The sequence below is a fragment of the Marmota monax genome, unplaced genomic scaffold (genome assembly GCF_021218885.2).
Source record: "Marmota monax isolate L192 unplaced genomic scaffold, Marmota_monax_Labrador192_F-V1.1 WCK01_AAM20220418_F8-fsc00004, whole genome shotgun sequence".
NCBI classification, from domain to species: Eukaryota; Metazoa; Chordata; class Mammalia; order Rodentia; family Sciuridae; genus Marmota; species Marmota monax.
The window spans coordinates 12918391-12940454 of NW_026692881.1; the positions used below are offsets into that span (position 1 = coordinate 12918391).

General features: G+C 43.3%; 1 protein-coding gene across 2 annotated transcripts in view; it reads right to left on the minus strand.

The window, feature by feature from the left end:
- The window catches only part of Blnk (B cell linker), a 70027-nt gene that overhangs the window by 26952 nt on the left and 21011 nt on the right, over window positions 1-22064 (minus strand). Inside the window, exons 2-6 of one of the 2 annotated variants that reach the window (XM_046450064.2) lie at window positions 20820-20885; window positions 17004-17053; window positions 7543-7580; window positions 5088-5259; window positions 2352-2515 (exon numbers count right to left, since the gene is read on the minus strand). In XM_046450064.2, the coding sequence (XP_046306020.1) occupies window positions 2352-2515; window positions 5088-5259; window positions 7543-7580; window positions 17004-17053; window positions 20820-20885 (490 nt within the window). The remainder of the gene's footprint in view (window positions 1-2351; window positions 2516-5087; window positions 5260-7542; window positions 7581-17003; window positions 17054-20819; window positions 20886-22064) is intronic. The other variant, XM_046450065.2, reaches the window with a different exon arrangement.

Here is a 22064-nt window from a genome sequence, read left to right on the forward strand (position 1 = left end):
ATCTTAAAAGCAGTTTTTACAATCTGTCCTGGTGGGTAGTCAAGAAAGGTACTAGGAGAAACACAAACCAATATTTATTGCCAGGTGCTTTTCTAAGTATTTTGCACACATTGTCTCATTTCATCTTTCTAACAACCCAATAAGGTATGTACCATCATTGCTCCATTTCAAAATAAAGAAACTGAGACACAGAATAATTAGACAGCCTGCTCAAGGTCTCACAGTTAAAAAGTGGTAGATCTGAGATTTGAACCTAGCTGGTGCAAGAATTCAGGACTCACACTCCGATCCACAACACGCTAGTACTAGAGTCTTCCTCCTTCTCTTTCTGTCATATTTTTAATCATTTTTTCATTTAATTGCAATTTCTCATCTCTTTCTTCACTTCCAAACCTGGCCAAAAGGTCCCGGGTTGTTCTATTCACACATCACCTCAATTCTGCAGTCATCTTTGGCTGCAGATGATTTGGCTGAGGGAGTGAGGCTCTGGAGTTGAACAGACCTGGGAGGAAATTGTGCTGGGCTCTTGTCTGGTTGTATGACCTTTTTGTGGGGAGGGGTGTACATTGCTATAACAGTAGAGTCTTCTAGATCTGCCAATCAGAGGGGAGCTCTTGCCCTGTGCTCTGTTGCTAGACTCACTGTGTCAGAGTGTAGATTCTGAATAGGTTCTCTGATCTGTGTTTGTATTTCCAGTGCCTGTATAATCAAGAGGCTCAGAGAATAGAATTGAAATTGGCTAATCCAAGAGCCAAGGCTGAGGTAAGATGATTTAGCAGCATTGAATAGTGGGCATGTTGAGAGGCTCTAGTATCTTTGAAGGACCCTTTTGGCCCCATGGGTCAACCTTTCTGGATTAGCTGGCAGTTTGAGCAACATATTGCCAGAGTCTAGCTTTTCTTGCAGGGACTAGTTCCTGTGACAGAAGAGGCTGAGTCCCCAGGAAGCATGTCCTTGCTCTCAAGCCTGTAGTCAACAAAACCCTCAAATTTCTTGTATCTGAACACAGAACTTTGGCATTGGCACTTGGCACCAATACCTGATGGTTATAGGGAAGCCAGAAGCACAGTGCCCTACCCAAAGCTTCCTAGCCCAATTTCACACTTCAGAATTGATTCTTTCCTCTGAATTCTCAGTTTGTACTTGTTTTGCCTGCAGTGCTTGATTACACTAGAAGCTGTTTTATCTGTAATGTCTAGAATTTGAGCTATTTAGAATAATGATATTTCTGGAATCAAGACATTTTTATTCCAAAAGAGCAATACAGAAAAAAAAATCGCTCTAATTCCAACAAGTTCTGTTTGTTGGCTTTGCTTTGCCTTTTATAGGGTTTACAGACAGGGAATGCATAATATATGTTTCCTAATTGCAATTAAATGCTCGAAGATCATTACCTGACAAAATAAGTGAATGATCAAGAACCATCACAATCTATGTCCTAAGGAAATCACCCTGGCATTGCTGTATCTTATAAACCCCATTATCACATGAACAAATCACAAATGCTTGGCTATAGTGACATCATTAATTGCTCTTTTGCCCCCTTGGTACTAAGGATTGAACCCAGGGCTTTACACATGCTAAGTAGGCACTCTACCACCGAGCAACATCCCCAGCCCAATAATTGGTTTTTTGACATCAAGTAGATTGTTCTACTATTGTGACCTATGTTAATTAGCAATATTTTATTTATTGTAATATCATGATTCAAAAATATAAGTGATTGCTCTTAAAATTATCTTAGATCAACTTCAGCATTCATATGTTTCAACGTTCATATGTTTCAGCATTAATATACCATTCTTCCTGTCTGCCTTCCCCTGGACTACAGATTTGAGAATCAAAAGTGCCACAAATTCATCCTATTTTCACTTTCCCATTGCCCCAGGCCCTATTTGTTTATCAGGGGTCATTCTGATTAGCTATTACATGCCCACACACAAGATTCTTCCTTATTACACGTCATATGGGCTTTTAATAGCTTTATACATTATTTTGGTGATTTTTATAGCAATACCTACCATGTTTGGTACATTCTGATTTTACAGATGAGGAACTTGAGGGAAATTGAGTGATCTGTTCAAGGGTCAAAGACCACAGATATAAAGCCCTGTAAGAACAGGTACTTGGTCTGTTCTGGGCATCACTGAAGCCCTGGAACCACACAGTGCTTGGCACATCTGTGTTCAATGAGGGGCCAGTCTCTCCTCAGTAGGTGTTGCAGAGGTGGTACTGGGGAGCTGTTCAACACCCAGCCCCAACACCTCACTATCTGGGTTCAAATGCCAGCTCCACCATCCACTTCACTTCCCTGCTGTATCATGGGGAGATTCCAGACGGATTTACTGTACCTCATCCTCAAGGAGATCTTTAGGTTTGGGTGGGATCTGAGGCTTCTGCAGAGAGGCTGGGATCGGCAGCGTGGAGGCCAGTCTTGCTTTTGCTGAAGGCCAGCTGGGCTTACTGGGAAGTGTCTTGCTGAAGGGTGGAGACTGCCTCTGGCTAGACCGATTATCTTGAACAAACAAACAAACGAAAAACAAAACACAACTCAATAGAGGTTCCGGACTGTTCCTTGAGTGGAGGCCAGGAAGATCTAGAAAGTATGTAACTACTGGCATCTATGTAGCTACAAATGATCAGTGGGGCAGTCCTTAAAGAGCAAAGTGGAATGTTCAGCAAAAAGTTTCTGTTGTCTCTGACTTACACAATAAACCCCAGAAGAACATCCTCATGCAAAACATCCTCCCGGGGGAGTGACGGAAGCCCATAGGCCCAGGAATACCGCCAGGCCAACACTCTTACAAGCACAGTGGACCGAAGCAGCACAGGGAGGGTGTGTGTCTGTAAGTGGTGTAATTCTCAATCCTGTTAAATATCAGAACTAACTGGGGAGCTTTAAAAATCCTGAAGCCTCTGCCCCACCCCAGGCCTATTATGTCTGAACTTCTTTTAAAAATTCCCCAGGCTATTCTAAGGTACATCCAGAGTGGCCATCACTTGTGTGGGTCAACCTATGTCCCTTCCCTCAATGACTTCCTTAAATTCCTAGAGGACCCTGGCAACCCCCTTGCACCAGGTCTGTCTATTTTCAGCAGATGTTGGGGAAAGATCCAGCTCTGAAGCCAAAATGGGTCTGGGTTCTGCACCCCCCTCTGCCACTCACCGCACACGGCTGTTGGGCTGGCTATTCAACCTCTCTGGGCCTCACTTCCTCATTTTAAAATGGAAGATCATGCTTCAGAGAGTTATCATAGGGATGAGAAAGATGGCAATGAAAGCAGCAGGTGGGGCATGCCTGCCTAATAAGCAGAACTAACATTACCATGCCAGGCCATGAGGGCTTAGGAACTGCAACTCTACCCAGCTGATGCTGTGAGCTAAGTTTTGATTTGGACTGATACAGTTTGGGAAACTCTAAGCGTAGGAACAACCTGGTGCATTTCCTACCTTGGGGACAGTACCTTTACTTACAGTGGCCTACACTGCCATCATTGGCTTCCTGCTGCTTCCTCTGTTATAGTCCCCCTAGCTTGGTATAGCTGCCCTTGCACGTTATCCCCCTAACTTCACACCCTCCCCTGATGCCTGTTCTTGCCCTCAGCCCTTGCTTCTTCCTTGTTGAAGGTATGTAGTTAACGGCACTGTTTACTGTGCTTTTGTACTTGGGCATCCAATTGCTGTGCCTATTAAGTTTTATTTACAGTTCTTGGAGTTTGCTCAGATTTCTTAATGCAATATTCAAGTCCATCCAAGGTAGCAAAATGTAGAAGACAGGTTTTGAAGTGCATGCCCTTGAATGAACCACCTAGCCACCTTTGCGGTTTCCTGGTCTGCAAAATGTGCCTAGCAAAACCCTTCCCTTTCAGGGTTATTACAAAGACTGAACAAGATCGGTTACCAAATCCAGTGGGCAGTGCCTGGAGCACAGTGGGTTACACACGAACCTTGAGGACTGAGAGGTCAAGTTCACACAGAACCTCAGCAAAGTTAGTCCATTCTTCCAAGCTGCTACTTTCCATCCACTGCCCCCCCCCCCCCCGCCAACTTGAGATGGACCCCAGGGACACTCTCCCACTGAGCTGCATCCCAGCCTTTTTAATATTCAAACAGGGTCTGTGCCTAACTTGAACTTGCCATCCTCCTGCCTCAACCCCCTGAATTGCTGGGATTACAGGCTGGTGCCAACCTCTTCCTTTTTAAAGAGGTTATGAAGAGAGTTGATTAGGCCATGTCTGCAAAGCACTAAACTGTGAAGTATAAAGTCTGGGGAATATGTTGTCCTGTCTCTGGCACATAGTAGGTGCTCTACAGACTAACTGTGGAACAAAACAAGGAGCAGTTGTAGTCAATGAGAAAGGACAGAAGTCCTTTCCATGAGGAAACACTTGGTACAAATGCTAGCACTGCCCCAACTGTCATGGACATGCTGGCTGGCCTCACTTTTGGGGAACTCAATGTCTCCTGCTAAGATTGGAAAGTAAATTGTTTCTTTATGGACAATAAAAGGAACATGCAGCCCTCAAGACCAGACCTAAGCTGTGTCCATTTGAGTTGTGAGGCTAATTCCAGGGCTCCTAGGCTTTCCTGACCCTCCTGCCCTGTGGGCAGGGGGCCAGGATTGTCTGGTATGGGTGGGAGTAGGGATCCTTGAGGGTGGTCAGAGTTCTATATGAACTTCTTAAGCAAAATTCCATGAACTCGTGTGCGGGAAGCCCTAAGAGAAGCAGAGGTTGGATTGCCTTGGGCCTATTGGGGCAGGGGCGGGGGGCGGGGGGAACATCAGGGTGTGCTTTATTAATTTATTAATTCTTTTATTTTTGACTATTTTCAGTGATCCTGATTTAGGACAGATACCTTTCACCTGGAATGGGGAAATTTGCCATTTGGGCTGCATCTGTGAGCACCCAGATTTCCTGCTTCGAAGAGTGAGCCCTAATGGTGGGCAGAACAAAGGGCACTTGGGCAGCAGCCTGTTTGTCCACCTCTGTCCCTGGGGGCCTGGAAGTCAGAGCAGCTGGTGTTGGAGTATGTGTGTGTGTGTGTGTGTGTGTGTGTGTGTGTGTTGGGGTGGGGGATGGCCTTACCTACATACTCGCCCCTGGTGAAGGGCAGGGCAGGATGGATGGTCCTCGTTTCCTGCTCGGCTGGAGGCGGCTCATAGCTATCATCCCCATTCTCCTCTGCAGGCATCACGTACATCTCTGAGTCTGAGTGATCATCTGGGTTTTCATAGTCGCTGTCCTGCAAATGTAGACACTACGCTCAGTGTACCTGTGTCCCTTAGTCACCAGCACAATTCCTACCATCGCAGGTCAAAGTGGTTCCCCCAGTGTAGTGATGGGTAAGCCAAGGCTGGGAGATGCTGACCTTGCAAGGTTAGGCAGCTAACAAGAGGCAAAACGGGGTCTGAGCCACACCTTCCTCCCTCCAGAGCTTGTTCCCTTAACCCCTGCAGCACACTATTTCAACATGAGGGTGACTGAGACTCTATTTGTAGGCCAAGAACAGAAGATAAAATACATTTTTAAAAGACAGAAAAAGAACCCAATCTATAAATAAAATAACCAATAGGTTCTTTCTATCATAAATGCCGAGAAAATAGGAGAAGGTGAGGGGATGCCCCAGAAAACAACACAGATGTCTTTGAGGGGATGTGGGTTGTTTTGTTTTGTTTTAAGCAGAGCTAATAAGCCAGGGGAAGAGAGGAGTCTAGACCTGAAACACATTCAGAATCCAGTCTCTTTCTTTCTTTTCCTTTTTTAAAAATACACATTTTAAATCCACATTAAAATACACTGGTATGGTCTGATGCTCAAACAGTGAAGATGAAGTCTTTCTAGACTCTTCTCTCCCTTGACACAGGGAATAGCTTGTTGTAAACGTTTTCCATAGATAGCTTATCTAGGTACCATTTATGTATACAATAGTTTGGAGGAGATGTTTGACTCAGACTTAAGAGGTCTTCTGACCTCTGCATCCACCTCCCTTCCCACTGCCTATCACAATGCATGATCCACACATGGATTTCCAATGAATGGATGGGGAACTTGCTTTTTTAGCTTATTTCCTTTCACTTGCAATTTTTATAACAGGAATTTCTCAGGCAGACCTGGAGGCTTTAGGAACAAGCTTGGATTTTATCCTGTGTGCAATGTTGGACCACTACACGAAAAGTAATGGTGAGTGGATGTTTACTTAATTCTTGTTACAGCTGGTATCTTCATTTTGGTTTTTTGACTTTGGGGCAAGTCATTCCCTCATCTCCAAGCTGGTTTTACTTGTGTTTTCTATGCCCCCACTGTGTGCTTTTTATTCAGACCGAGAATTCCATTTTCTCTCTCCTCTGGATGTAGACCACTGGGCTTCTTTGTTTTGCTGCAGATGCAGCCTTGTGATGCAGCCAGAAGGGGGCGCAGCTGCAGCACGTCTGGGGATCAGCAGCTGCAGAGAGCTCTCTGGGAGGGACTCCAAACCCAAGTGGCTGGTAGGGAAATCACCTCTTCCCCTCATTTTTATTTTCTTTTTCTGTGGTTGAAAAAGGGGGAACTGCTATATCCTATGGCTGTATAAGCTCCAGGTGGTATATACAGCCCAGAACTGGGCTCAGGCCTGATTTTGCTGCCTACATGGAGTCTGCCTCCTGGGTTCTCATTCCACTGGCCACTGATTGACAGAGGGAAAATCATTTTAATTCTCAGCTTCCATTTTCTTCTCTGGGAAGTGGGTGCCTAGGTGTGTGGAGCCTTCTTGGATTCTCTGTATATCTGAAACTCAGATTGGATCAGGGTGGCATTCTAAATGAATTTGATGTGCATTAGGATTAATTTTTGTGAGGAAGGACATCTTGTCCACACAAGACTCAACCTAAGAGACAAGTGGCTTCAGGGGCTCTTGCAATTGTGACAATACCTTGGGGAGGTCCACAATTCATTCTGGCACACCACCTACCAATGTCTCCATGGCCTGTTCCCTCTCTCTTACTCTGTGGTTCCCAGAGTTCTGATAATGTCCTCCAGGTCACAGTAGCCACCTCAGTGGTTGTGAGTCTGGTTGTGAGCTCTGAGGGCCTGGGTTTGAATTTGGAACTGCAAGTTACTGACACTTTCCATAGTTGGTCCTGGAGGTACTTTTCTGTAGGTATTAACTCTTTCTTAGTGTGTTTGGGCTCCAGGACAGGGGTCAGGAGGTGACAGAACACAAGGGAATGTAGGGCAGAGGCATTTACCAACGGATAGAGAAATCCTTAAACATTTTAACATCTATTTTGGCTGTGTGGTGACAGCACTGAAAATCTCGTTAGGGCCGAGGTGAGAATTAAATGAGACAAGGAAGGTCAAGTTCTTAGCCTGGCACATAGTGAGTGCTGGGTCAAGCCGGCCATCCTGAGCTCACTTCTGCCTCGTCTGCAGGTTGCCTTTCCAGACCTGCCCTCTTCCTGTGAGGTGCAGCTGAACACCAGCGAATAATTCAGAAACAATTCCTCTGCAAGGCCTCTCACAGGGCCTTGGTATCCTCCCAGACCCCGGAGCAAATACTTACAAAGTCATCTGACCACTGCTCCTCGTCAGCAGGACTCTCTGAAATGGTATGAAGGACACAGAGTGTATAAGCATAAACCTCAGCTGGCCAGCTCCAGCCTGTCCTCAAGTCCCCACACCTGCATTCCCTTTCTTGGGGCCTCCTGGTGCCTTTTCCTTAGCCTTAAATAATTATTGCAGTCAGATGTTCATTTATTTTTTAGTTTTTTTTTTTAATTGATTCTCAAATCATAAAGTTCCACTGGAGCAGAGCCAAGGTGCTTCTGACCTGTGCCTGTCTTTGTCAAGGGACACTTCTGGGGCCTTAGAACAACTCAGTAGAGACCTGCAGTCCATTCCATGGCTTCTAAGGCTTTCTTTGGATCAGTATGTGAATCAACATGGAGTAGGAAGAGCACTGGACAGGGAGACAGGTCTTAATTCTCATCCTGATTCTAAGTTTGATTTTGTTGTTGTTAATAATAATAATAATAATAATCCAGTGCTTTACTTGTACCAAGCAATGTTATCAGAGCTTTGCACCTTTTTGGCATCCTCAAAAATCTTGTAAGGAAACTGAGGCCTAGAGCAGATAACTCATGTGTCCAAGGTCAGAGAGTAAAAGGCAGAGAGAGTAAAGGGCAGGAGCAGAACCCTGCAGATTGACTTCAAAGCTCTTTCTCTGAACCCCCAAACCATATTGCAGTCAATGTCCTGGGGTCTGTAGGGGACATACAAATGAATGTGACAGGCTGTGGGCCTAAAGTAACTTACAAATTTAAAGAATAAGGAAGGTCTGAATATTTCTCCTCCAAAACACATTTTGAGTTTAGCATCTACCCCATCACATAAACTGACCATACGATGGTAAGATGTTTTTGTTTTGACATTTCAATAGAAACCTTTAGACAATGCCTGTATGAAATCCAGTGCCTCATCTTCCTAAATCAGATTTGCTGAGCCTTTTCTCAGTGAGTCAGGGTCTACTTTACCACTGGGTGAATGTAGTTGCAGTAATCATCTAACCAGTTCCTCTATCTATCTCATTATCTTTCTTCTCTAACTCATCTGTCCTTCAGTTTCTGGTTGTTTTCTTGAAACAAAGATTGGACCATGCTGTTCCCTTTTCAAGGATCATCGTGACTTCCTATGGAATAAAATCAAGGTTCTGCATCGAGACATTCAAATGCTCCGCCCACTGTCCCTCCTTGGACTTTTCTTGCTGCAGCCTTCCATTCCCGCCTTCCATTCCCAGGAAGCTTGCTCCCGGGAGTGTGCGCTTTCAGAAGTTCTCTGCTCTGCTCATGCCGTTCCCTAGCCTGTCGTCCTTCCTCCTTGGAAATTCCTATCCTTCCTCCCCCATAAAGTCTTCCCCAGAACCTCTTGACACAATCATTTGCCCTCTCTTCTGGGCCCTCTTGCATGCCCCTTGCATCTCTTTTGGTGCCTTGAAGTCATAAGCACTTCACCCTCTCCTGGGCTATAATTAGGTTGTTTGTGTCTCTCTGGACTGAAAAGCAAGGCTTATCTAACTTATCTTTGTATTTGGATGGTGTTTTGCATTTGAACTGCATGCACTGGTCAAAGTATGAACTAATAAGTGAGTCAAATGAAAATCAGGATGATAATAATGGATTCCTATGGTCTGGGTGCTAGGCTAATGTTATAAAAGTCTATCCTGATAATAACACTGGGTATGTGTGGTTATTGTTTCTGTTTTATAATTAAGAGGTCTGGGCCTCTCTTAGAGAGGTTGCAAAAAACCCTCATGATTGGTGAATATAGGGGATGAATTGGAGGCCAGGCTACCTGTGTTGGCACCTGTTGCTGATATCTCATGTGAACTGCCTAGCCCTCCACTGAGCATTCAGATAAAACCAGGGAAAGCAAGAATGATCCAGTCCAGACATCTTGGCACAATGGAGGCAAGAAAAGGTAAAAGGGGCCTTGAGGTAGAGGTTACTGATGGCATCCCACCCACCTAGCTACTTCTGTCTAGTCCAAGGGCAATTCACAGTACTATGCTTGCAAAGTCACAACCTTGCCGGCCATGACCTACAGTACTAGACCCAAAGTCATGGCTGACTTTCTGGTGAGTCAGGGAGCCTCCCGAAGTGTGCAGGTGGTGGTTTTAGAACCACGCAGTCTGGGTTCAAATCCCGGCTCTGCTCTGTACTAGCTGCTTGGCCTTGGAGCAAGGATTTAATATCATTCAAGGCTCAATTTTCTCACTGTAAAACAGGAATAATAATAGGGACTGCCTCATGTTTTAGGGAGAATCAAGTATACAATACCTGTAAAGTGCTTTGCAAAACCTGGCAAACAATGAGGATTAATTTTATTTTTGCCTTGGATATTGCAAATGTCACAATAAGCCCTCAAAACACCACCAATACTAATTTGCCCTAGGGACAATCATGCAGTATGGCCACCACAGACAAATGGACCCAAGAAAGCCTCTAGTGTATTGGCTAAAATGTTGGGGAGGATTAAGTTCCTGTTAGCTCTGGGCCAGTGGTTTAATTGTGTGTGTGTGTGTTTACATAGCCCCACCCAGAGAGCTAATATCCTGGTCAGGCCACCTTGTCAGGCAAAGCCTTTCCCAGTGTGTCCTTTCTGGGACTTATGGGCTTATGCTCCATTTTTCATGTCAGAATCCCATGGTGTACAATGGAGGGAACCCTCTGCCTGCCTGGTCCAGGCAATCAGGACTCCCATGCTCAACCTGACCTATGGGACAGCACCAGGTACTGGGAGGCACCTGGGAGTGACTGTGCCTGCTCTGGACCAAGACACAGGGGGTTGAGGTTGGGTGCTAGGGTCAGACTGCCCACCTCAGAGCCCTGAGCCTGCCACCTGGCAGCAGCATGGTCTTGGCCAAGTTGCTTAACATCAGAGCCTATTTCCTCGGCACTAATCTGGACATTGGTTTAGCCTCTTTCGAAGTTTTGAGGGAATGAAAATGAAAGAATATTGCAAAGTGCTCAGAAGAGTATCTGACAGAGTAAGGGTTCAATGAATGTTGTAAAAAGAAAATTTGCATTCTCTGCAATTCTTAGAAAATCTTAAAGGGTAGATTCTTTTTCTACATCAAGGATCAGAGGCTCAGAGGCTCAGGAAAGTTGCAAAGCTGTTCCAAGTTCACACAGTGCTCAGAGGGCAAAGCCAGGATTGTAGTCCGTCCTAAATGACCCCAAAGTCCAAGGTCTTCACACCAAAGCACATGCATAATGGAAATAAAAGACCTGAAGACTGAAAGCACGATCACGCATTAGATGGAGCACAGTCCACAGTAAGGTAAAATTTCTTGATTAGCATGTGGCACCTGGACTCTTTGCCAGGTGCTGGGAAAGCTCAGAGAGAGGCGCGTTGCATATGAGGTGCACCTGGCTGAATGCTGGATGTAGGACCGAGAGGGACTTTGAAGGATGGGCAGGATTCCAGGGGGGCATCTTCCTCCACTGGCTAAGCAGGGGCTTATGTGTCAGTCCTAGAGGAGGGCTGAGCCAGTGGACAGGAAGGGACCTCCACAAGGAGGCACAGGAAGCCATGCTGAGTGGTAACACAGAGCTAGACGGGCTGTCAGCCACGGTGCACCCTGCGATGAGCAGCTGATGAGGGTGGCTTTGAAGACATGAGGGCTGTCCAGACTGGGATTCTGAGACTGGGGAGAGATGGCTGGAAGGACAGCCCTGTGGTGAGGCTGGAGCACAGTGGGGAAAGCGCAGGTGGGAATCCAGCCTCTGGGTCCCGAGTCCCCAGGAGTGCCAGAGACCCTAGAGCAGATGCCTGAGGTGTCTTGGCCTCAGTTGGGTCCTCAATCCTGCTCTGCAGGCCATGCTCTGGACCACTGGACCCTGCACATTTCTTCCCCTACAGAGCTGGTGGTGGCACTCCGGAAGCCAAAGGGAAAGAGGAAGGGAGGCAGGCAGTCAGCTGGCAGTGGTGTGGGGATAGATGCAGGGAGCTAAAGAAACCACAGAGCCTATGGGGAGACAGTAGAGGCCTGTTCCACCAAGCACCACCCTGAGGGAAGAGAGTGATGTGATTTAGTATAGAGGCAGAGGACAAGGCCAGGGCCAGGCTGGCTAGGAGAGGTGTCTAAATACTTAACACTTAGGAACTTCCTCTGTCTGTATGTTTATTCATCTTTCAAGGAATCATCCGCAGGGAAGTAGGGTACAGTAATGGGGCCTACAGTCCTGGCTCAGCTGGGACCTCACTGTGTACCTTGGGTGGTTACTTTGCCTCTCTGGTCTCCAGTTATCCCTAAAATGAGAAGTGTGGGTTGGGTGATCCTTGAGAACCTTCTAAGTTTTTAAAACACCTTTGAGTCCAAGTTTCCTTCTTCTACTCTTAGTTCCCTGGGCAGGACTCATCCTGAATACCGCAGCCCTCTGCATTGGCTTCGCCGTACCCGTGCATCAGAGCATAAACAAGGACATAGAAAATTGAGAAAATGCTGGCCTGGGCAGGATGCCAGGGCATGGCAGGGCAGGAGCAGTGTTAGGTCTCACTTCTCTAGTGGACAAGGATGGCTGTGTCCCTTCTGCATCTGTGGTGGGCATTTACCCAAAAGTGCCCCTGGGAGTCTTTTCCCTTTCCTTCTTTTTTCTTTTTGAACAAATAAACACTTATTTAATTTAATTTAATTTAATTTTTTGAGTGGGAGGAATTTTTATTTTTTTTTATTTTTAAATTAAGTTTATTTTTAACTGACACATAAAAACGTAAAAATAATACATATTGATGGGGTAATGTGACTTTTGATGCATTATATATTGTATAATATTTAAATCAGGGTAAACCATCCCCTCAAACATTTGCCATTTCTTTGTAATAAAAACTATCAACATCCTTTCTACTAGCTTTTTGAAATGTACTGTACACGGTTGCTATTTGGAGCCATCCTACTCTGCGGCAGCCAGAACTTCTTGCTTCTATCTAATGGTGAATGAGCACCTGGTGGTCAACCCCCTCCCCATCCCTCTCTTCTCCCTACTCCCCCAGCCTCAGGAAACCACCATTCTAGTGTCAACTGCTGTGAAATCAGCTTTTCTAGGTTCCATGTCTGAATGAGATCCTGGTACTTATTTTTCTGTGCCTGGCTAATAATGAGCACAATGATCTCTAGTTCCCTCAGGGCTGCTGCGAGGACAGGACTTCGTTGTTTATTTATGGCTGAAGAGTATTCCACCGTGTGTACAGGTACCACATTTCCTTTATCCACTTAGTAGTTGATGGACACTCAGGCTGTTTCCATTTCTTGGATCTTATGAATAATGCTAAATTAAATATGGGCATGTGAATGTCTCAGCATATTGATTTCATTTTACACACATACACACACACACACACAGTAGGAAGATAATAGGGTAGTTCATCCGTTTGTTCCTTCCTTCCTTTTTTCTATACTGGTGATAGAGTCTAGAGCCTCACACATGCTAGGCAAATGCTCCGCCACTGAGCTACACCCCAAGTTCCTATTTTTAATATTTTGAGGAACTTTCATATTGTTTTTCATGATGAATGTACTAATGGAGTCTTTTTCTTATAATTGCTCTGATCCCCTCCCTACGTAGCATCAGTAGCAAGAGAAGGAGAAGAAGATGGATCTCCCGAAATGTCACAACAGCCCCTGGAGATCAGGGGCCAATGGTACAAGAAAAGAGGCCTTGTTCAGTTTGGGCCCAACAGGGGTTTGTGGAGTGACCAGGGGGCTTCTGCAATGACCCTCAAAAGCTCTGAAGAAGTGTCCCCTGCCCTGTGTCCCAAGCCAGATCTCACATTTCAAAGATGTAGGAGACAGTTCAGCTGTGAAGGCTCAGGAACTGGGAAGCAGGTCTTGGGGTGGTTGATGTCAGGGCCTGGTGCCTTCAGAACAATAATACATGTTCTAGAAAAGTGTAAACCTCTTAGCTTGGGTCAAAGGGAGAAGCAGTAGAAAGAGACTGAGTTGGGTTCCCCCCTTAGTGGCTGTAGTTACCTTGGGCAGGTTATTTAATGTCTCTGAGATGCAGTTTGCTCATCTGCAAGACTGAGACAGTAATTTCTGCATAATGGTGTTTGTGGGAAGATTAAATGAGATATACTGGTAAGGAGCTTAGCATAATGCCTAGAGCAGAGTAAATACCCACAAGTTTGGGATTTCTTCCTTCCCACAGTCAAGCCAGCTCCCTGAGACCAACAGAGAGGGCCAACCATGAGGTCCCTGCAGTCAGGGTTGGTGGGTCTGAACCTGAAACCTCAGGTCTCCATTATTTAGTTACCTCGAGCTTTGTTCTGCAGTCTAAGTAGGGGAGGAACTATCACAACTCTCTTAACAACTTTTAGCTGGACGCTAGCTCTGTCCACCAGCTGCCCCGGGGAAGTCAGCATCACTAACGTCAACCTACTCCTGGCTTAGAGGGATTAGGCAAGCCATTTCCCTCCAGGACTGAAAACAGAACATAATTCCAGTGTCTGGGGGAAACAGGTGGGGACTATGTCTCCTCAGGTCTCTGGAGAGCAGTAGTCTGGCCTCCCAGGTTCGGGGGTCTGGTGGGCTCAGATATTCCAGCACTGGGATCGCAGAGGTCCTTGAAGACTCCCTGGGTGCAGGAGGAGCTTCAGGGCTGATTTTTGAGGCCCTGAGCATGCAGCTGGCAGGGAGTTGTGGCTCAGGGGAAGCAGCTGGAAATGCTCCTGAGACTTGAATAGGGGCGAGGGAGAGAGGGCTGGGGGGACACTATCTGCAGATGGTGATGTTGATTTTGCCAAAAGACAGTTTCCAGGAATTGAGCGTAAGAGCAGAGAGTCTGGGCCAGACTTTATTGGCAAAGCAAAGAGTAAGAATCCCTGAATTTCGGAGATTCTGGACTCAATGGATTTGGGGGGACCCACTTGTCTTTCACGTTGGGAGAATCGATAAGGACAAAGATAGCAGTTTATAGCAAGATCTCTTAACTTTAATCTGCATGATTTCTTATTAAAATGCCCATTCTTAGGCAGTGGTCATAATGCAGAACTGAGATTTCTCTCTCTCCCTTTTAAGTGTTACTGGGGATTGAACCCAAAGCCTCACACATGTTAGGCAAGTACTCCACCACTGAGTTAAATCTTCAGCCCCTTTTCCATTTTATTCTGAGACAGGGTCTCACTAAGTTGCCAGGTGGACCTCAGATTTGCAATCCTCCTGCCTCAGCCTCCTGAGTAAGCTGGGATCACAAGTATGCACCACTGCACCAGCCGAGCAATAGTATATTTATGACAAGTTTGTATATTCTGTTGCTGTTGCCAGGCTACAGAGAAAGAGCTTAGAAAACCCGTCTTCTAAGTTGGGCCATGTTTCTGTATTCCAAGAGACATCGCGCACAAAGGCACTGATATCAAGACTATTTGGAGTATTTCAGGGGAGAGAGCAGATATCTGAGGTCAAGAAAGAACACTTTGGAGCATCAAGAAGATTGGAAGATGCAAATTCCTAAAGCCAGGGAATTTTAGGAAGGGCTCACTTCAACACAGGGCTGCTGGCCCCAAAGATCTGTTTCCATAGATGTGCATAGGGTTGGCACTGGAAGATCCAAACAGACTCCCATCATTGCACCTGCCATTTTCCTTCATAGCAGTTACCATGCTTGGGAAATGACACTATCTGCTTGCAGTCTGGTGCATTATTTGACTTCCCACTAGTCATTATGCACCTGAAGGTCAGAGACTATATTCTGTTCCCTATTCCATATCTAGCTCAGTGAGAGTCACAAGGGACACACTTATAAAATATTTGTTGAGTGAGTCCAAGCCTGTGGAAACAGCAGAAGCACCTGGAGGTGTTTATTCGAAGGAAGAAACTATCCAAATGTCCTAACTCTCAATTTGGTGCTTTGGAGTTGCACAGAACAACTGTTTCTACTGTCTTTATTAGTTAAAGATTTGTGTTGTGTGGCCATCAGGATAGACACAGGAACCCACAGGAAATGAATCCCATCCATGTCCAACCAGGGCTGTCCATCCCTCACTGGACCACACAGGTTTGAGAAACCATCACTGCAGGTGTTTGAGCAAAAACTGGACTTCCTCTGTGAAGGGACACAGTAGTGGAGTAGGGTTTAAGTCTTATATAAACTCTGGAGTTTCTTTTAAATCCCAAGAAGCCATAATTTCATAATTTTTCCATCAAACCTATTTAGATACTTGACAGTTCTGATCTGCTTTCTTTCTTTCGTTCTTTTTTATTCTTTCTTTCTTCAGAACTTGGATAGAAGAATGCATTTGTTCTCATTTAACCAAGCTTTCTTGACTTGTGCATTAGGTAAATTGTAAAGCACAGGACAGGATCCTGTCCTGTAGTTCCAAACTACTTAGGATCCCCTAATCAACTCTCAACCTCCTGACTGGTTAGTGAAGTCAAAAAAATACTCTGTGAGTTAGGGAAAATGCTATGAATTAGTGACTAGACTTGGGTACGTTGGAATTTCTCTACGTGATAAGAAGAACTCAACTATATTATTCATTGCTCTCTTGATCAGTGGCAGAAAAAAAAAGTGATCATCACTTAAGATTATGATTTGGTTTTAGCTATGGTCCCACAGAGGAAGAATGATGAAGGATGTCTGTAATCTTGTGACTTTCTCTCTCCTTCTTTTTAAAATATTTTTTAAGTTGTAGATGGACATAATATCTTTATTTTATTTATTTATTTTTATGTGGTGCTGAGGATTGAACCTAGTGCCTCATATGTGCTAAGCAAATACTCTGCCACTGAGCCATAATCTCAGCCCAAATTCTGTGGTTTTCACTGAGGAATGTATAGACATATCATCTTTAAACTTAATGCTATAGATCAAGATTTTAGACTTATCTTCCCATCTCTCTAGGAAAGGAAAGTGTGTTGGATATTTTACTTTGTTCACAAAACTAAACCTTCTCCCACCAAAGTTGATGCTAGCTGGAATGGGGTTGTAGGCTAAACTCAGAGAAGACTGAGTCATCACAGGCAATCAACAATTTATTCCCTCAACCTTTCAACCTCCCTCAACTATGCATTTAAACAACTTTTTGCGGAGGAAGACGTCCCTCCCTGCATCACCTATCACAGATTAGATTAGGTCCCTCTACTACACACTTTCCATCCCACACAGAATTGTAATTACTTCTAACATCAGCTATCTTCCCTTCTGGACATAAATTCTATGAGTGTGGAGACTGTAGCTAACTTGTTTAACCCTTTTTCTACTTAAGACCTTGTATATGCCTGGGACATGCAAGATGCCTAATAGATGATAAGTAGCTGAAGAGATGGATGAATAGAGGGAGGGAGGGACAGGGGAGTGTTATATCTGCACTACAGTCAAATGTCTAATGGGTTGGGTCATTCTTGAAATCAAAATTGGCATCTTTTTTTTTTTTCAAATGAGTAGAACATATTTCCCTCTCCAACAAAAAAAATATATAAACATTAAAATTAGTCAAAAATCAGTCACAGTATTTTAGAAATACTCTTACCTAAAGCATAGTCCCTTCGAGGAACACTTGGAGGTGCTTTGACTTTCAACCTGTAGATAAAATCCATTAGACCAAGGGTCAGTGGGTAGGACAACTCTTGCCAATGCACACAATATACATAGAGAGAACAAACGAATGACAGAGTAAAGTCCTCTTTGGATCCATCACATTGAAGGATTTAATGTGCTATAAACATAGTGAAGCCATTGGTCAGAGGTTTCCCACCCCTCCCGAGCTCCCCAGTGCACCGTGTGGCCATGACTTGGTGGAGTCGGGTGGTCAAGGGACTTTGAGAGGTCAGAAGGTCAGTAAGCACTGAGTCAGAGGTTCAAGGAAGATAAGAGTTGGCTGGCTGCTAGGAAGGTAAGAGAAGATGAGCTGTATTTTAATAGTTTACAAATGCTTTAAATAAGAGGACAAAAATCAGCTATAATAGCACTTTAGTTATATTAGGCCAAAATTATTTTGGGGCCAATTAAAAACATGACAAATAAGTGAGCACCGAGTATCTCAAGATGTAAGGTTTATAGTAGATTATTATTTTTATAATAATTACCCATTCTATTTAAGAATGGCTTGCTTAATTTTAAATACATACACAAAGCTTATATCCAGTAGCTTTGTCTGACTAAAATATCATATCCCTTTATATAAGCAGTACAGGGTAACCATTATATATAAAATTTATTTTTTTCAAAAAACATAGCACAGAAATTCATGTTTGATTAAAACAAGAAAAAACTTTACAAACTAGAATCATTATTTTGCCAAGAAAAACATTAATATTTGTATAGACATTCTTGAGTGCCCCCCATAGTCTCTCATATCTATTATTTCATTCAATTCTCCTCACGAGGCAACAGAGTATACTGGGAAAATATTATCATTAAACTTATGATAAGATCTGGAGGGAAAAATTGGCCAAGGTGTCTCAGGGGGGAAAAAAAATCTGGGTCTGGTGCTCAGGTCAGTTCATGAAACAGTAAAAATTCAAAACACACAAACCAACTATTATCCACTATTGCCACCATTATATAGAAGGAAAGAAAGGGTATTTTAACAACCCTAAATCATTTCTCAATAAAGACCAAGCTCAAGAAAGAACTGCTGGTCACTGACTACAGGTTGGGAATAAAAGGAGTGGTTTGAACTTGACTTAGAAGCTGGCAGCTACACACCACCCCAACGCTGTACTGTCTTTCTCTGCTCATGTAGCCACGGACCCATGAAAACTGTCATGGTCTTGCAGAAAGGAAGCTGTGTGTTCAACTGTGCTTCCGCCTTTCAAGGGAGCACCTGTCGCCTTGGCTTCAAGTGAGAGCTTAATTCTAAGTCACTTTCAATCAAGGGGCCCTTGACTTCACCCAGGGTAATGACCATGGCAGCCATGTTTGCCAGACTGAGAGGAAACATGATTTGTCTAGTAAAAGTGCTCTGGGGTACAATGGACAGAAAGTCTGAAATAGAAATTGTCAGTGAACATGCCGTGAACATGACCGACCATGGAACAGAGAAACATTCTGTGCAGAACTTTCATATTATTGAGAACTGGAGGATTGTAAGTCTGGTAACTATGAGACACTTAATCTAGACTTACCAGTAATCATAACAATGATTAGTGGGGCTCTCTCATGGAGAATGACAGTCTGTATGTATCAGAAATAAATGAAAATAGCCAGGTATGTGTGGTGGCGCACACCTGTAATCCAGTAGCTAGGGAGGCCGAGGCAGGAGGATTGAGAGTTCAAAGCCAGCCTCAGCAACTTAGCAAGCAAGACCCTAAGCAACTTAGTGATACCCTGTCTCAAAATTTAAAAAATAAAAAAATAAGAAAAGGTTGGGGATGTGGCTCAATAGTTAAGCACCCTTGGATTCAATCCCTGTTCCCCCAAAAATAAATAAATAAGAAATAAAAATAAAAGAAAGAAAGAAATGAAAATAATCACACACCTTTCCCAGTTATAGGCCAGAACAGGATGACAAATTCTTCCCCTCTATAAGATGATCATTGCCCAACAAGCAGAAAACCATTTTAACTGCTTCATGATGATTACTGATTATATATTGAGATTCATTTATAGTTTTCAGTCTAAAAATACCACCAAAAGTGATTTCATACTTTTATGTTCAGACTTTGAAGTTCAGCAAAGTCCAAAAGAATGACGATACCCTGCTCTGAAGACAGAGAGAGATGAAATTTTTTTATACACTATCATTGGCACAAAATTTTGGGAAGGAAATTTGGTAATAGCAATAAAAAAAATTTAAGGCACAACTCCTTCCATTCATAAATTTTATTTCAGGAATTTAGTTTACTGATATACTCCAAGTCTGCAAAGAATATTAAAGTGTTATTTGTGACAGTTAAATGGAAATAAATGGCTAGAAGTTTTTTTAATATTTATTTTTTAGTTGTAGTTGGACACAATACCTTTATTTATTTATTTGTATGTGATGTTGAGGATCAAACCCAGGGCAAGCACTCTACCACTGAGCCACAATGCCAGCCCTAGAAATTTTTTTATTGATATGATCAAACTGCCCTCCAAGAAGGTTTAAACTCACATCCTCCCCCTTACAAAAATGTCCGCCAATATACAGTTTGTTTCATTATGTTTATGATAGACTACTGATCAACTATTTGGAAAAATGATGTTGCTTACCTACTAATAAGAAAGATGTCCATGACAAAGCATTAAACAAAACCCACAGCCAGGTGCCGTGTTGCATGCCTGTAATCCCAGCAACTTGGGAGGCTGAGGCAGGAGGATCGTGAGTTTGAGGACAGACTCAGCAAATTAGTAAGACCTTAAGCAACTTATCGAGACCCTGACTCAAAATAAAAATCCAAAGGGTTGGGGATGTAGCTCAGTGGTTGACTGACCCTGAATTCAATCTCCAACACCAAAATAAATAAATAAATCCAACCGAGCAAGTTGGTAGAATGGTGTATGTAGCTTGATACCATGATGAAAATGAAATGTGCATAGATTCTATGTTGGTGCATGAATATGTGTGCCTGAATATATATATATGTATATATATATACATGCATATGTATACAAACACACACACACACACACACAAACACACAGAACTCACTCAGGACAATGTCTCTTTCTGGGGAATGGGTTAAGGTAAGATTGTGAGAAGTGGGCAATTTTGACTTCAAACAATTCTGAATTCTTTCATTTTTTTCTCCCTGCCAAATCTGTATTACTTTCATCAAAACAAAACTGAACACAATATTAATTTGCCTCTCTTTTTGACTTAGATTTTGAGTGGCAAGTGCAGGTACACAGAATTTCTATTTTCTCTGTAAGAAGCTTAAGGGGTTTTGGTGTACAGGAAGATTTGGAATTCTAGCTTTCCTTTCCCATGTGCTTGTTGAAAACACTGATAATTAAAATTATTTAAAAAGTGGAAATCAAAATGTAGGTGACAGTTATGGCATCTCAAAAAAGTGAGGGCTGAGTTTTGTGACTTCTTATTTGGATTTCTCCAGGTGTCTTGCTTTGGCATGTGCTAGGCACCCTGAATGAGCACCGCTCACCTCTTCTTTGGTGAGAAGGAAATCCTGAGTTTCCCCTGAATACCAGCCCACTCACGGTCTTGTTTCCAGAACATAAATGTAACCCATGCTTCCAGCCACCAGCAAGAAAGGGTGGGTGACATGCTAAACAGGTTGCACCTCCCTGCTGGAGTAACAGGGAGTTGCACAGGTTGACTTATTTCATATAAATAAGTATTTGCTTCTCTCACTTAGCAAAGTTGACTTATTTAAATACATAAATATTTAAATAGAGTCTCACTTACTTTTTTATTTTGTTCATTATTCCTCCTTCATTGTTCTTAATATCATGGACCATCTTTTGAAGTTGCCTGTAAGAAATAAAATTAAACAAAAATGTTAATAGCAGGAATTATATTGTATTTAGTTAAGTGAACAATTTAAAAACTTTATTTCCGGCCTCATTTCATCAGGTTTTTTTTTTTTCATCAAATAAACTCCAGAATCTGATAGACCAGTGGTTCTCACTTTAAACTGCACCAGAATCCCCTACAGGGTTAATGAATGGTCGCGGGCCAGGTCCTGCCTCCCACGTTTCCGATGTGGGTGTATCTGTGGTGCTCCTGATTTGCATTGCCAACAAGTTCCCAGGGGTTGGGACACCTCTGGTCAGAAGATCATCCTTGAATCACCACTGTACTGTGATAGATCAGAACTTTTCCCACTGTAACCTTTTAATTGCCAAAGTAAAGCAAAATAACTGCATAAGAAAACTAAGGTCCTTACTGACCCATGTGCAAAGTTTTAAATAAATCAGCTGAGTTGTCAGTCTGATAACAAAATGTGGGAGTGTGCTTTATTAGACTTGCATCTTGACGGGACTCTTGACTTTCCTCTGCATGGATTTAGACCACGCTATGTCTGAAGGTTGGTTCATTTTGTAGTCACATTGCTGGCATCCTCCACCCCACACTGCTACTGGGAAAGCCAGGGCTGCTCTGCCTGCTCTCTTCAGTGGTTTGCAAAAGCTGCTGATGGAGATGAAGGGATTACAGGCAAAACGCCTCTCACATTGCATGAGCCCCACACGGGGTGGGATAATTTTGCCATTCCTAACACAGAGCTCTAGAATGTAGTGATGTTGGGGACTGTAAAATTAAATGGAAAAACAAAACAGAACAACAACATGATCTTTCTCTTTTCCCTTCTCATTTTCTTTTCTCCTTCCTCCTTCCCTTATTATCGATCACATAAATTATACAGCCTTCAATTTTATAACTACTTCTTGTTAAAAATGGACTATAGTCTAAGTGAAAGAAGCCAATCTGAAAAGGCTACATATTGTGTAATTCCAACTATGTAAATGACATTCTGGAAAAGGAAAACTCTGGAGACAATAAAAAGATCAAGGCTTTCTACAAGTTTGAGGGTAGGAAAGAAGGGGTGAATAGGTAGAGAATAGGGGATTTTTAGGAGAAAGTAATTTTGTATGAGACTGTAATAATAGATACATGTAATATGTATTCATTGTATCAAAATTTGGAAATAAT